The 15,884-nt window shown below is 54.6% G+C and overlaps 1 protein-coding gene across 1 annotated transcript in view; it reads left to right on the forward strand.

Moving 5' to 3' along the window:
* The window catches only part of SHARPIN (SHANK associated RH domain interactor), a 48,364-nt gene that overhangs the window by 21,557 nt on the left and 10,923 nt on the right, over window positions 1-15,884 (forward strand). The window contains exons 7-8 of the mRNA XM_030549494.1: window positions 1,398-1,534; window positions 4,453-4,626. Coding sequence (XP_030405354.1) covers window positions 1,398-1,534; window positions 4,453-4,626 — 311 coding nt within the window. The remainder of the gene's footprint in view (window positions 1-1,397; window positions 1,535-4,452; window positions 4,627-15,884) is intronic.

A 15,884-nucleotide genomic window follows, 5' to 3' on the forward strand; every position in this document is an offset into this window, starting at 1 on the left:
GGGTGAACTAGAGTGCCTGACAGTAAATGGTGATGTCGATATAGAATAGGTATTGCGGACACTTGGTGGAATGAGAGTAATCAATGGGACATGGTAATACCAGGGTACAAATATCCAGGAATGACAGAGTCGGTCACGCTGGTGGGGATGTGGCATTATATGTGAACGAAAGCGTAGAGTCAAATAAAGTACAAATCTTAAGTGACTCAAACTGCACCATAGAATCTCTCTGGATAGAAAGTCCAGGTGTGACCAATAAGCATGTACCAGTCGGAATATACTATCGACCACCTGACCAGGATGGTGAGACTGATTGTGAAATGCTCAGGGAAATTAGAGGCTGCCGAGGCAGAAAATGCAATAATAACGGGGGATTTCCACTATCCCCATGTTGACTGGGAACATGTCGCTTTAAGAAGAGATGCAGAGATAAAATTTGTAGACATATTAACTGACTGCTTTTTGGAGCAGCTAGTCCTGGAACCCACAACGGGAGACGCAATTCTTGATTTATTCCTAAGTGAAACACAGGATCTGGTCCAAGAGGTGAACATATCTGAACTGCTTGGTAATAGCAACCATAATGTAATTAAATTTAATATCCTTGTAGGGGGAAAATGCCAAAACAGAAAACACCCCTGTAGCATTTAATTTCAAAAAGGGGAACTACACAAAAATGAGGAAGTTAGTTAAATATAAATGAAAAGGAAAAGTCGCAGGGGTGAAACGTCTGCAAACTGCATGAAGGCTGTTTAAAAACACCGTAATAGAGACTCTCACTAAATTTATACCCCACATAAAAAAAATTGTAAGTGGATCCAAAAAATGCTACCCTGGCTTAACAGCAGAATGAAGGAGTCAGTTAGAGACAAAAAGGCATCCTTTGTAAATGGGAAGTCAAATCCTAGTGAGGAAGATAGAAAGGAGCCGAACCTCTGGCAAGTCAAGTGTAAAAGGCTGAGGCAGAGCCTACCATGGAGTGGTACAAGTAGTTCCGAAGCCCTCTTCCCCGTCTCACTAATAGCTGTCCTTCTGCCAGGGGAGTGATGGGGGCTGGGGAGAGGCTGCCCCTTTGTGCTGGGAGGAAGGGGAATTGTTCAGCTCCCCTGTAGAGAGAGCTGCTCCTGCGTGGGCTGAGTGCTCGGCCCCCCAGTGGGGGTGCGGGGCATTCGGAGCGGAGGGCGTTGCATACTGTGCTGTTCCCAGCAGCTCACTGTGCAGTCGTGGTGCAAGTGAGAGACCTCTTGCCCTGTGCAGCGATCTGTGGTGGCACAGCTCCCTCCACAGTCAGGCCTTGGTGACCGCCCGTGTTATGCCGAACTGCACTGACTCAGCCAGGTGAATTTCAGACCTGGTGTTTTTGTAACATGTCTGTGTGCTGGTGTCTGCCCCTCTAGCATGGGTCGCTGACAACAGCGAGAAGATGAATATCGGAGAAATCAGCCGCCAGCTGGGTATGCTGCAGCTCACCAACCCCTTATCCAGCCAGTCCAAAGCACCCCCAGCCGCCGCTCCTCCACCATCCCCTGTGCAGGTATGCCCCCGTCTGATCCCTACCCCCACCTCATCCTCCCCCGTGCAGGTATGCACCCGTCTGATCCCTATCCCAACCTGCCCTCACCTGTGCAGGTATGCGCCCGTCTGATCCCTACCCCTACCTCTACCTCATCCTCCCCCGTGCAGGTATGCACCCGTCTGATCCCTACCCCTACCTCATCCTCCCCCGTGCAGGTATGCACCCGTCTGATCCCTACCCCTACCTCATCCTCCCCCGTGCAGGTATGCACCCGTCTGATCCCTACCCCCACCTCATCCTCCCCTGTGCAGGTATGCCCCCGTCTGATCCCTACCCCCACCTCATCCTCCCCCGTGCAGATATGCACCCGTCTGATCCCTATCCCAACCTGCCCTCACCTGTGCAGGTATGCGCCCGTCTGATCCCTACCCCTACCTCTACCTCATCCTCCCCCGTGCAGGTATGCACCCGTCTGATCCCTACCCCTACCTCATCCTCCCCCGTGCAGGTATGCACCCGTCTGATCCCTACCCCCACCTCATCCTCCCCTGTGCAGGTATGCCCCCGTCTGATCCCTACCCCCACCTCATCCTCCCCCGTGCAGATATGCACCCGTCTGACCCCTATCCCAACCTGCCCTCACCTGTGCAGGTATGCGCCCGTCTGATCCCTTTCCCAACCTGCCCTCACCTGTGCAGGTATGCCCCCGTCTGATCCCTACCCCCACCTCATCCTCCCCCGTGCAGGTATGCGCCCGTCTGATCCCTTTCCCAACTTGCCCTCACCTGTGCAGGTATGCCCCCGTCTGATCCCTACCCCCACCTCATCCTCCCCCGTGCAGGTATGCGCCCGTCTGATCCCTACCCCCACCTCATCCTCCCCCGTGCAGATATGCACCCGTCTGATCCCTATCCCAACCTGCCCTCACCTGTGCAGGTATGCGCCCGTCTGATCCCTTTCCCAACCTGCCCTCACCTGTGCAGGTATGCCCCCGTCTGATCCCTACCCCCACCTCATCCTCCCCCGTGCAGGTATGCGCCCGTCTGATCCCTTTCCCAACTTGCCCTCACCTGTGCAGGTATGCCCCCGTCTGATCCCTACCCCCACCTCATCCTCCCCCGTGCAGGTATGTGCCCGTCTGATCCCTTTCCCAACCTGCCCTCACCTGTGCAGGTATGCGCCCGTCTGATCCCTACCCCTACCTCATCCTCCCCCGTGCAGGTATGCGCCCGTCTGATCCCTTTCCCAACCTGCCCTCACCTGTGCAGGTGTGCGCCCGTCTGACACCTTCCCCCACCTCATCCTCCCCCGTGCAGGTATGCACCTGTCTGATCCCTATCCCAACCTGCCCTCACCTGTGCAGGTATGCGCCCGTCTGATCCCTACCCCTACCTCATCCTCCCCCGTGCAGGTATGCACCCGTCTGATCCCTACCCCTACCTCATCCTCCCCCGTGCAGGTATGCGCCCGTCTGATCCCTACCCCCACCTCATCCTCCCCCATGCAGGTATGCGCCCGTCTGATCCCTATCCCAACCTGCCCTCACCTGTGCAGGTATGCGCCCATCTGACACCTTCCATCTCATCCTCCCCCGTGCAGGTATGCACCTGTCTGATCCCTATCCCAACCTGCCCTCACCTGTGCAGGTATGCGCCCGTCTGATCCCTACCCCCACCTCATCCTCCCCCATGCAGATATGCACCCGTCTGATCCCTATCCCAACCTGCCCTCACCTATGCAGGTATGCGCCCATCTGACACCTTCCATCTCATCCTCCCCCGTGCAGGTATGCACCTGTCTGATCCCTATCCCAACCTGCCCTCACCTGTGCAGGTATGCGCCCGTCTGATCCCTACCCCCACCTCATCCTCCCCCATGCAGATATGCACCCGTCTGATCCCTATCCCAACCTGCCCTCACCTGTGCAGGTATGCGCCCGTCTGATCCCTACCCCCACCTCATCCTCCCCCATGCAGATATGCACCTGTCTGATCCCTATCCCAACCTGCCCTCACCTGTGCAGGTATGCGCCCGTCTGATCCCTACCCCTACCTCATCCTCCCCCGTGCAGATATGCACCCGTCTGATCCCTATCCCAACCTGCCCTCACCTGTGCAGGTATGCGCCCGTCTGATCCCTACCCCCACCTCATCCTCCCCCGTGCAGGTATGAACCTGTCTGATCCCTATCCCAACCTGCCCTCACCTGGGCAGGTGTGCGCCCATCTCACACCTTCCTCCATCTCATCCTCCCCCGTGCAGGTATGCACCCATCTGATCCCTATCCCAACCTGCCCTCACCTGTGCAGGTGCGCCCGTCTGATCCCTACCCCTACCTCATCCTCCCCCGTGCAGATATGCACCCGTCTGATCCCTATCCCAACCTGCCCTCACCTGTGCAGGTATGCACCCGTCTGACCCCCACCCTGCCCTCACCTTTGCGGTATGCACCACGTCCACCCCACCCCCTCTGCCCCATCTCTGCTCTCATGTGGGCAAGTCTGTAGCCTGTCTGGCTGTGCCACTCTCCCCTTCAAGACTCAGGCCTGAACAGAGCAGGTGTGAAGAGCAGTGGATGAGGACACTGCTCGTGCAGTGGAGAAACAGATCCGCCTTTTGCAGACATTGTCTGTGCCTGGAGCTGCCTTGGGGCCATCCTGGTCAGAGGCCTGGTCCCCTGGGAGAAAGTGTGCACACAGCTCTGGGTGGGGGGGCTGACCCCCTTCTTTCAGAGGTGGATTTTCTCTGCTGCTTTGTCTGTTGCATGTCCTTCAGCTTGGCAGTCCACCTTCCCTGGGAGCCTGCAGGGGAGACCGTTAACCCGTGTGCTCCCACGGGCACTGGGAATGTGGTTCCCAGGCAGTTGATGGAGAAGGCGGCAGCCTCTCCTGCTCACTCAGTGCTGTGTGGGTGAAGGGCTTGTCTTGTTCTCTGCAGACAGGCTGGTCATGTGCAAAATGTACCTTCATCAACAAGGCCACGCGGCCAGGCTGCGAGATGTGCAGCACGGACCGGCCGGCGGAATACATGGTGCCGGGCAGCTACCAACCGGATGAGACGGAGCTCTGGAGGATGCAGCAGGAGGAAAAGGGGATCTTGCAGTACCAGCAGGTAACTCTGCAGGCAGCTCTGCCCTGGGGAGCAGCCATGGTCCCCTCACCGCTCTGTCAGGGGCGGCGCCAGGGAGGATGAATCTATAGTAGCTGCCTAACAGCTGCCACTTGGTGGCGTTTCATGGGTGCATGGATGCCCTGGCAAGGACAACTACTCAGCAGGGGCCCCGCCAAGTGGTGTGAGCTGCCTTCCTCTCTAATAGCAAAAGGCAGAGCCTGTGGCCCTCGGCCCCTCCAGCCAGGCTGTTACAGGTGAGGGCAGCCACTGACCATGCTACAGTGGGACCCTGTCGGCATTTCCTTCACCTGTGCCTCTATAGCAGAGCAGCAGTGGCTTCGTTAGGGCCCTGTCACAGGGGCGGTGGGCGCGGGGCACTGCAGCCTGAGCTTGGCATGACACGAACTCCTGGACTGGCAGCTCCTTCCCTTCTCTTTCAGCTCTATACACCGGCGCCCTGTGGGCGTGCAAGTGTTTGTCACATGCGACGAGGGGTGAGGAGTGCAAAGAGCTGCGGTCGGGCTGGCTTGGCTAGCAAGGCCTTGGCTAGGCTAGTTTGTTGGAGCTGTATTTCCCATAGGGGTGACAGCGCCTGCAGACGCCCCAGTGTAGACAAGGCTCCAACAGGCTGGGCCTTGGCTCTGCTGTGGCTTCAGCCAGGGGGCTGCCCCTGTTGGGAACTGTGTCTCCACTTGCTACCTCAGCCAAGGCCCAGAGTGCCGCAGGGCTCCGGCGAGTCGGGCTCGGCGACTGACAAAACTCTTCTCTGCTTTCTTTTTTCTCTCGTGCTGGAATCTCACTAGGAAAAGGGAAGGAGAGAAGATGGCTCGGCCACACACTACACCCAGAGCCCAGGCTCCCTGGATGACTTCATCCACCTCTCCTCGGAATTCTGCTAGCCGCGTCTCATGCCTGGCCGCCCTGGCCTGCCCCGCCCCAGCCCCTCTCGTGCGGGCCTGAGCTCTCCCCTGCGCTGCCTGGGGCATCCGTTTGTGCCGGGTCACCATACTTGGTCAGACTGTAGAGTCAGTATGGTAACTGTGTTCCCACACAGAGAGCAGCGGGCAGGCCGGGGCGTTACACTGTGCTACCGGTGACTGTGGGGCTGCCAAGCCATGGACAGAGCCACTGCCAACTGGTCTTGGGCCTGCCCCAAGAGGGGTGGATCCCAAGCGAGAGCATGGCTCTCCTTGCACAGAGGGGGCTCTTTCCTGGCGGCTTGGAGGGCTGCGGATCTGGCTGAGCTAGGTCTGGCCTGGTGGGAGTGAGGCAGCTTTCTCAGGCAGTTTCACGTCTGTCTGTGTCTTTCCTGCACGGGTTCGGCGATGGTGCTTCTCCGCATTGTGGGTCCTACAGCTGAGAAGAGCTGAGAGACGGAGCCAGTGGAGTATGTGCTAGCACAGGGCCAGGCCACGGCAGCGCTGCAGCTTGGAGTGGCTAGTGCTGCCTCCCGTGGCTTGGGGGGTGAGGTCCCTTTGTGGTGCAGTCAGAGCTCTTCCCCACCCTCCGTGGCTGGTCCCACCTAGGCGGGCTGCACAGACCTCCCTACCCGGCTGGACTGGCGGCTTTCACCCGCAGCACTGCCTCTGCAGCAGGCCCAGCCCTGCTTGTTTGCGCATCCCCAAGCACAGCTCCTGCACCAATGGTCTGTCTCTCTGGTGCACATACAGGCCACATGCCTTGGGCAGCTGCCCCACAGGGTTTCCTTAGGAGGCCGCTTTCCCTGTCGGCATGATGGCATGTGGCTCCGGGGGGCAAGGGCTCCGTGGTCTCTGCTTCGTTCTTTTAGGCGAGAGCAGCGTAGGCAGACCTGACGCCCCTGCAGTGAGGCGCTGGCTGCTGCCATCAGTCACTGCTGTGCTGTGTTGTGACTTCCGTCAGCGTGGGGAGCCGGGAGGGGAGAGGAGGAGAGGGTGGGTCCCCCCTCGGGTATCTCTCTCTGGGAAGTCCCTGCCTCCCTCCCTGTTAAATACACTGCAGTTGTAACTGGTGCTGCCAGGCAAATTGGGAGAGCTGGAGAAGGAAGGGGAGCGTCTGTGTGCACCTCCCAGAGAGCCACTCGCATTCCAGGCTTCAGGGTGCTTGTTCCGTTAGGCTTACAGACAGCAAGGGGGATGGGTGCTGCTGGGGATCACCCTCCAGCCAGCCAGCGCAGGAGAGCCACAGAGGTTGTTGGCCAGGGGCTAGAAAAGGGCCCATTTCCCCAGGGCGTAGGTCCTGACCCTGCCAGGCCAGCTCCAAGCCTCTTGTGCCCTGGGAATTGCAGTGCCTTGCACTAAACCACAGGAGCCAAACTGCCCAGCCAAGAGCTGTGCTGAAGCAGCACAGAATAGAGCCAGCTGCAGCCTTCACCTTCCAGCTGAAGATGCAGCCCCTGGCCAGTCCAGGTCCTGCCCGCTGCAGGTGGAGGCTGCTCAGGCTACGATGCAGCTCTGCATGCTGGGACCCGTGTATTAAAGTGGGGAACTGCCAGCCATGCATGGCTCACCTGCACAAACACTCTCTGTATAGCCATTTGGTGTGCGGCTCTGGGACTCCCCAGGGAAAACATGCAGGATAGAGCCAGCCCCTCAGCTCGGGAGCTCCTGCACCTGCCTTCGGAGTTCTGGAGTCCCATGTGCAGTGGAAGGGCAGGGCCTCGTCTGTGCTTAAGCTAGTAAGGCTCCTGGTGCTGGGGTTTGGTGCAAGGCCGCATCCATACTTAGCTTGGGGAGGGGGGTGAGTGCTTGGGTGACTTCCTACCTAAGGAAGGAGGGTTTGACAAATGCTGGAGCAGGAGGTGTCCTGCAGAAAGAGCCCTGACATAGAGCTGTCTCTTAGAGGAGACTTGGCAACTCTGCATGTGGTTTGACTCTGGTTATGGGCTAGGAGTGGCAGAGTGTCGTGTGAATGGGGACTGGACAGAACTTTTCTCCCAGGAGTGGCAGGACTTGCAGTCAGACACTGGCCTGGCTTGCAGCATGGGGAAGGTAAGGGAGCCACCTGCTGAATAGGCCAGAGATAAGCCAGGTCTGGAGGGGCACAGCCCGACCTCCAGGCATTTGTCCGCTTTCTTGGTTTTACTGCGGAGGAAGGTGAAGGGTGTGGTCACTCTGCTGCAGGTACGGAAGCAGCAGTGCAAAGCTGTCAGTGTAGATGACTCCCAGGCCAAAGTCACGAGCCTCTTGTGATGGGCCCAGTGGTGATGTCGAGCCAGACCTTGTCTGCGTGTCTCCTGTGAAACAAAGAGCCCCCGGCCCAATAGCACTTTACTCTGGCAAGAGAGGATGCGAGCCCCTCTCGTTACCTGCATGCACTGATCCTGTGAGGGCGGGTGGGCCAGAGTCACTTGTTCTGTGTTGCACTTTGTGTTTGAAATCTCAGCGCAAAGCCAGTCACCGGCTGTAGGACAGAAGTGGCCAAAGCCTCTGCGAAACACATGCTGGTCCCCTGCCTGGAGAGCGTGGCTCTGACACCAGTGTGCTCAGGGGCGCCATGTGGTATCTGGCTGAGTCTCGCTGGCATCAAATCCTTGGTGGGGAGGTCTGGCCTGCAGACTACAGCTCTCAGCATGCAGTGCTTCAGTGCCCTGGCAGCTGGGACTATGATGGAGGAGCATGATGGGAACCAGTAGTCTCTGTGGCTGCCCATGTGATGCTGGGCCACGCTTTGGGCTAGCAGAGCATGAGCTCCTCCTGTGATGCAGTCTGTGCCCCAGTTCCTTGTATGGAGTGTGATGGACAGTGATTGCTCAGCTGGAGGGACTGGAAGAGTTCGCATCTTGGTCTATTAAAGATTCTTCTCAAAAGCGCGTCTGTCCCAGTGTGTTATTGGGCAGCCGGCAGGGACTTGGGCCCGGTCTGTACAGAGACATGCAGCATTGGACTAAAGGGGTGCTGGCCCTGGCGAGATGCTCTTGTGCCTTGAGGGGCTGGTTTGGGTTAGTTTAATCAGTTTTTTACTGGATTATGCTAACTCAAAAGGGGCCAATCATGGCAGCACAGAACAGCCACCCCAGATATAGTTACCCATCGTTTGAGATGGTTTCAGGTGATCACCAGCCAGGCTTCTAGGGGCCCTCTTTCCGTCCAGCTGATGGAAAGTTTAGATGTCAGCTCTTTGTTTGAAGAAAAGCTCCTTGGACTGCTCCAAGATATTTATTTGTACCTAATCTTTTATAGCTGTCTCTAACAAAACACATAACCTATAGTGACTCCTAGTGGGTCAGTATATGACAACTGCTACTGGATCACCAATTCTAATTTCAACAAACTACTCATCTCCAAACATTTCTATCCATAACAACAATATGTTAGAGGCACCTTAAACCATGGGCTCTTCACTCCCTCTCTTCCATAACTTTCTCTCCCACCCTCCCATTCTGATTAACAAACTGCAAGTACGCAGCTGTCTGACCTTATCTCACAAAGGACTAAGATTATTCCCAGCTCTGTGATGTTTGGTTTACAGCTGGCAGTGCTGCACATACAAAACGGTTGACTGCAGTACTGTCAAATTCTGGGGTACACGCAGGAATGTCAGATTCCAAGTGGCAACACTAGGTTCTGCAGAGGAAGTTGCAAGAACCTGGCAAGAGGAGATGTGGGATAATCTGCCCCCAGCCTCATCTCCTGGTCTCTGTTAATTAGAGATTGGCTTCAGCCTTGAAAGCAGCAGGTTTTCTCTCTCTCCTAAAGCTCCTCTCTTAGCACTTGCTGCTCTAACTCTGGATGTTCATGTCAACCCTAGAAATGTCCAGTCCATTTTGGAAGCTTGTTAATAAATCGACAGTCCTATAGCCAGCGCAAAAGCTGAGCCACATGTGTGCTGGGAAGAAAACAGCAAAACCCAGAACTCGCTGATGGATACTTGGGTGTATAAAAGGGAATCTCGAGTAGGGGGAGAAAGGTTATTTTACCGCTGCCGTATCTGGTAGTGGGATCTGGAGAGGCCAAAACAGGCCTGGGAGCAGGTCGGAACCCCCAGGACCCTTCCTCCCAGCCTAGAGCAGGCTGCCCACCCCGCCCCCCACCAAGTCTCCGCAGTTCTCTTGTTCCCCTTTCTTATCTGTCTGGCTCCCTATTCACAGGGAGCTTCCACCCCTGCAGGAACAAACACTTGGTGATGGGCTCCTTGATCTAGCAAGGAAAGGTCGAACACGAGTCAATGGCAGGAGGTTGAATCTAGACCAATTCAGACTGGAAATAAATCATAAATCTTTAGCAGTGAGGGTCACTAACGGCCTATGGAGAACACGTGCTTGACCAGTTTAATTCACTTGTAGTTCAGTTGCCTTTTCTTAAATGCACGGCTGGAATTATCCAGGCAAACCCACAGTTCTCCTCAGTGCATGAGCCAACATGTCGCCATGGTGTCGTGAGTGATCATGGACAGTAATGTTGGTGGCATCCATCTCTAACATCCACTGAGGTGGTCATTGAAGGACAGTGGTCTACCTTGAGGAGTGTGGCATCCCTGATTTGCAATTGGAGTTCCTCCTGCTCGAGGGGGCTGCCCCCCAAGATAGAAGAGCTTCACCCACCCTAAGCAGTCTGGTTTCTTTTCAAGGTGCCAGCCACTGACCTTTCACACCCCTGCTTTAATAGAAACCCCTCTGCTGCACGAAGGCAAGTGATGATGACTTTGTCCATCGAAGGTTTCGCTGGCCATTTGGGGCATTTTATAGGAGTTGGGAGCTGGTCCCCAACCCCATCCTGGCCCCAACAGCCCTTTTAGGAGGTCAGCAAGTGGTCAAGCTCGTGTTCTCCGCTGGCCCATAGCATGTTTGTGCCATAAGAGCAGGCTGCCTCCTGCTACTACAGCATGAGCTCTCATGGTGAGGGGATGTGATGGACGGGGTGGAAGGAAATGTGCTGATTTGGGGTGGCGATGACAGAAGATGAGCACATGGTGTTGTGCTGCTGGTGAGGAAGCAGATCAGCCCCTGTAAGTTGGTCAGCAGCAGGTTAAAGACCCTCAGCTTGGCAGCCTGTCCTCATAGTGTGACTTGTCAGGTGTTCTGCCCTGCTACTGACTGGTGGTGATGAGTCTGAGAAATTCTGTGGCGACACTGAGAAGGCGTTAACAGCTGCTCACCATTGAGATGTGTTAATTGGACAAGGTGACCAGAACCCATGCACTGGTCCTGAGCGTTCCCCAGAATGCTGCCGCTGTGTCGGGAAGTTTGCACATGGCCAGACAAACAGCAGAGGAGTCGGCTCGGTGCAATTAGCAAATACCTTGTTCAACCACAAACTGTCCAGGCAATGGATGTGCACAGTGCTGGATCTGGGGACTGCGAACCAGTCTGACTTCATTGTAATTTTGAACAGGAGGTGTGATGGGGAGTTGATCCTTCTAGAAAGCGGACATGGGATCTGACTGTAACGTAGTAATAGCCAACATAAAGATCAAACAGCAAAGAAAGAATGACCTGCAGGTATCTTCAGGCTCTGTTACAATGTCAGCAAACTGAAAGTCCATGGAACAAGTGGAATTCAAGAAGACAACTGAACAAAAGCTGCAAAGCTTCTGCACAAGTAGTGTAAATCAGATAGAGTACATCATCTGCTGCTCTACAGAGACAGTGGATGAATTCCTGGGGAAACAGATCCTAAAGAAGAAGCCTTGGATCACAGAGTTGTGTGATCAATGAAGGAAGCTAAGAGCATAATGGAAGATGGATGAAAGGCAAGAGAGCAATATTCCCATATGACACCAGAAATAAATGCGGGGATTAAAGTGGCAAAAGAAGATTGGCTCAAACAACAGTGCAGTGATATACAGAACTGCTTTGTGGCAAATGCCAGTAGGAAGGCCTGCCAAACCATCAAGACACTGTTGAAAGGTCTCTCTGTCAGGAAACACACCTTGTTACCCCCACGTGCCAGGAACTGTCTATTATAACCCAAGCAAATGTTAAGTTGGAGGTGAAAGAAGCAGAAGGGATATCTGTGAGAAGTGAACCTCCTCCTCCGATTGAAGAAGTTGTGGATGCCGTGTGAACACTGAGAAGCAATAAAACCCCTGAAGTGGACAACATACAAGCAGAACAGATCCAAAGGGCTGGAGCAGACCCCATTCCAGCTTGTCAATGCCATTTGGGAGCCTGGAGGATGGCCTGAGACTTGGGAACACTGCTGCTTCTGGAAATTACTGCACAATCTCATTACTGACACCCCCTAGTAAAAGTCTGCTGTGCAGCATTCTGAAGAGAATGCACTCAGAAGAGAGGAGTTTCTGTCTGAAGAACAAGTGGGGCTTAGACCCCAAAGAAATACAGTGGAGCAAAGGTTCAGTCCATATGTGATATGTAAAAAAGTGCTGGAGAATGATGGGAAACTGCTCCAAGCTTTGGTGGATTTTGCTAAGGCGTTTGTCACCATATGGCACAAACCTCTTGAGGCAGCTGCTCGGGGCCGGTGAAAATGTAATAAGGCCGACACACAATCAGCTCTGGGGCATGCTGGGCATGAGCGAAGCAGTTGGTTGAACTTGAGGACAACTGTCAGACAGGGCTGCTCGTTCTCCCTGACCCTCTTCAGCAGTTATCATGAAGAAATCTTGGAAACATCCAGGAGGGTGTGCGCATAGGTGAACAGCAAACTAGTCGGCTGTGCTTCGCCCATGAGATAGACATGATTGGATTGTCCCAAGAGGAGATTGTTGCAATATGAGGTTTCTCTCTGTCTGTCTCTTCCCCCCACACATCCCCCTCCCGCTGCTCTTTACAGGGGAAACAGCTCCTCCGCCCCCAGCTGGCTCTACTGATTCAAGCCCACACCCCACCCCAGGTGTGGCAGGCAGGGATCACTGGGCCGGGCTGGCCAGCTCCCAGCCTCTACCCCTTGAAAGGCCAGGCTGTCTCACAGTTCCTTTCGGAAGACAGTGCTCTGTGGGGCTTGGAAAGGGATCTGGGAGCTGCCAGGCCAGTCTTAGCCCCTGGCTCCTTGGCTTCTCGTTCTGCTGGGAGGCCTCCGTGCTGAGCACTGATCGTGTGGCAGGTGCTCTTTGGGACCCAACAGACATGGTGCTGCCAATCCCAAAGGCTCAAAGATTGCGAGTCTGACCCCAAAACTCACAAGGGGCCCAGAAGTCATGAGATTTCATGGAAAGAGATGAGACTGAGGGGTGGATGTAAATTTTTTTTTTGGGGGGGGGTGACAATTAGTGCTGCCAGTGGTCCAAAATGTACTAAGGGGACTTTGACCCCTGCTGCAGGAGCGCTCACCCCCATATCTGCCTGTCCCCTGCTCCCCCAGCAGCTCTGCTTCTCCTGGGGCTCTCCCGCAGACCTGGGTGGTAGGCTGCAGCAGGGTCCCCTTCCAAGCAGGGGGCAGCTCCAGGGTTCTTCCCCCTGTGACCTGACAGATTCTCACCGTCCCCTGGGAGTTTAGATGGTCACTACAGTGACTGACCCTCAGTTAATCCCACAGCTCCAAGTGTCACTGTTTCCGGCCAGCCCCAGGAAGGTGGGGGGAAAGGACACCAGAGTGCAGGAGGCCTTGCAACAGGGGCTGATAAACTAACACGGACACACCCCACGTCTTCAGTCCCATTTCCCCATAAAGCCTCTTACTGCTCAGGCCGCAGGGTCCTGGGTGGGCAGGAGCCAGAGCAGCTGGGACAGCCACTGACTAGCTTCCTGCTAGGCCACCGATGAGCCCAGCTGCCCTGCTTTGGAACTGAGAGTGGTCACAGCCTCTAAAGCAGCAGCTTCGCCTCTGGCTTATGACTCTGGCATTTGAATCATAGAATCATAGAATAACAGGGTTGGAAGGGACCTCAGTAGGTCACCTAGTCCCACCCCCTGCTCAAAGCAGGACCAATTCCCAACTAAATCATCCCAGGCAGGGCTTTGTCAAGCCTGACTTTAAAAACCTCTAAGGAAGGAGAATCCACCACCTCCCTAGGTAACCCATTCCAGTGCTTCACCATCCTCCGTTTCCTAATATCCAACCTAAACCTCCCCCACTGCAATTTGAGACTTACTCCTTGTTTTGCCATCTGCTACCACTGAGAACAGCCGAGATCCATCCTCTTTGGAACCCACCTTCAGGTAGCTGAAAGCAGCTATCAAATCCCCCCTCGCTCTTCTCTTCTGCAGATTAAACAAGCCAGTTCCCTCAGCCTCTCCTCATAAGTCATGTGTTCCAGACCCCTAATCATTTTTGTTGCCCTCCACTGGACTCTCTCCAATTTGTTCATATGCTTTCTGTAATGGGGGCCCAAAACTGGATGCAATACTCCAGATGTTGCCTCACTAGTGCCGAATAGAGGGGAATAATCATGTCCCTCAATCTGCTGGCAATGCTCCTACTAATGCAGCCTAATATGCCGTTAGCCGCCTTGGCAACAAGGGCACACTGCTGACTCATATCCAGCTTCTCGTCCAATGTAACCTCTAGGTCCTTTTCTGCAGAACTGCTGCCTAGCCACTCAGTCCCTAGTCTGTAGCAGTGCATGGGATTCTTCCGTCCTAAGTGCAGGACTCTGCACTTGTCCTTGTTGAACCTCATCAGATTTCTTTTGGCCCAATCCTCTAATTTGTGTAGGTCACTCTGGACCCTATTCCTACCCTCCAACGTATCTACCTCTCCTCCCAGCTTAGTGTCAACAACAAACTTGCTGAGGGTGCAGTCCATCCCATCATCCAGATCATTAATGAAGATGCTGAACAAAACCAGCCCCAGGACTGACCCTTGGGGGAATTTGCTTGATACCGGCTGCCAACTAGACATGGAGCCGTTGATCACTACCTGTTGAGCCCGCTGAGTCCTTGACCCCCACCCATCACTATTGAGGGGCTGCTCCAGCTCCCCTGCTAGTCCAAAGCTTCCTTCCCTGCTCTGCTTCTGGGAGAAGGCCTGTATCATCTTCTCCTGGCCTCTGCCTGAGCACAGTTGTGTTCCCCCCTGTGTACTGGGCAGGGAGGGTCTTCTCAGCAACTCCAGTTCTTTCCACCTCTCTTCTGAGCTAGAGATTTTCTGCTGCTGGCTATCTACTTCTGTGCTTTCCGGAGCCGCTGCAGCCTTGAGCTTTCATTATTCTGGAGCTGCCTGCTGCGAAAGAGCAGAAATCAGGTGTGACGATGCGGTTCTGGCGGGACCCAACTGAGAGTGCCAATTCAGGACCAATCACTCAAACAGGGCAGTCACAGCCCAAGGCTGGGTTTTTTTCACCTCTAAGGCAAACCAAACCAGCCAAACAAAAAGGACTTTGGTCTCACCCCACTGGGTAACCACAAGTCAAACAAGCAATTCCCTTAGATACTCCAGTCTCCCAGTATCACCACCAGTGCCACCCGTCCTGGGGATGAATGGTTATGACAACCAACACTCCAGTAAAAGAAAACGGTTCTCTCAATCCCAAAGGACCAAGCCACAGACCCAGGTCAATATACACATCAGATCTTACCCACAAATCACGCTGTTGCCAATCCTTTAGAATCTAAAATCTAAAGGTTTATTCATAAAAGGAAAAAGGTAGAGATGAGAGTTAGAATTGGTTAAATGGAATCAATTACGTACAGTCAGGGCCGGCTCCAGGCACCAGCATTCCAAGCTGGTGCTTGGGGCGCCAATCTGCAAGGGGCGGCAGTCCCTGTTGTTTTGCCCCCAAGCAGCGCACCGAATTGCCATCCCAGACAGCGGGGGCAGTCTGTGTGCCGTTAGAGCGGCAGGCGCGTTTCTGCGATGGCAGCAATTTGGCAGCAGCTTCCATGTTTAGCCATCTGCAGCGGCTTCAGCTAAACATAGAAACTGCTGCCGAATTGCCACCGCTGCGGAAACGTGCCTGCTGCCCTAAGGGCACATGGCCTGCCCCCGCCATCAGCGACGGCAATTCGGTGTGCTGCTTGGGGTGGCGAAAACTGTAGAGCCAGCCCTGCATACAGGAATGGCAAAGTTCTTGGTTCAGGCTTGTAGCAGTGATGAAATAAACTTCAGGTTCAGAATCAAGTCTCTGGAACACCCCCACTGGGATGGGTCATCAGTCCTTTTCTACAAACTGAAGCTCTGAACAAAGTTCCTCCAGAGGTAAGAAGCAGGACTGAGGACAAGATGGGCCTTTTATAGGCTTTTTCCAAGTGTAAGAACTACTTTGTTGATACTGTGGAAAATTACAGCAAAATGGTCTAGAGTCACATGGGCAAGTCCCTGCACTTTGCTGAGTTACAAGGCGTATCCGCCTTCTCTTCATGGGTCAGTTGTGTAGCTGATGATCTTTAATGGGCCATCAAGAAGGCTAGGCAGAGCTAACACCAACTCGTCTGGGGTGTC

The sequence above is a fragment of the Gopherus evgoodei genome, chromosome 2, assembly GCF_007399415.2.
Source record: "Gopherus evgoodei ecotype Sinaloan lineage chromosome 2, rGopEvg1_v1.p, whole genome shotgun sequence".
Lineage (NCBI taxonomy): Eukaryota > Metazoa > Chordata > Testudines > Testudinidae > Gopherus > Gopherus evgoodei.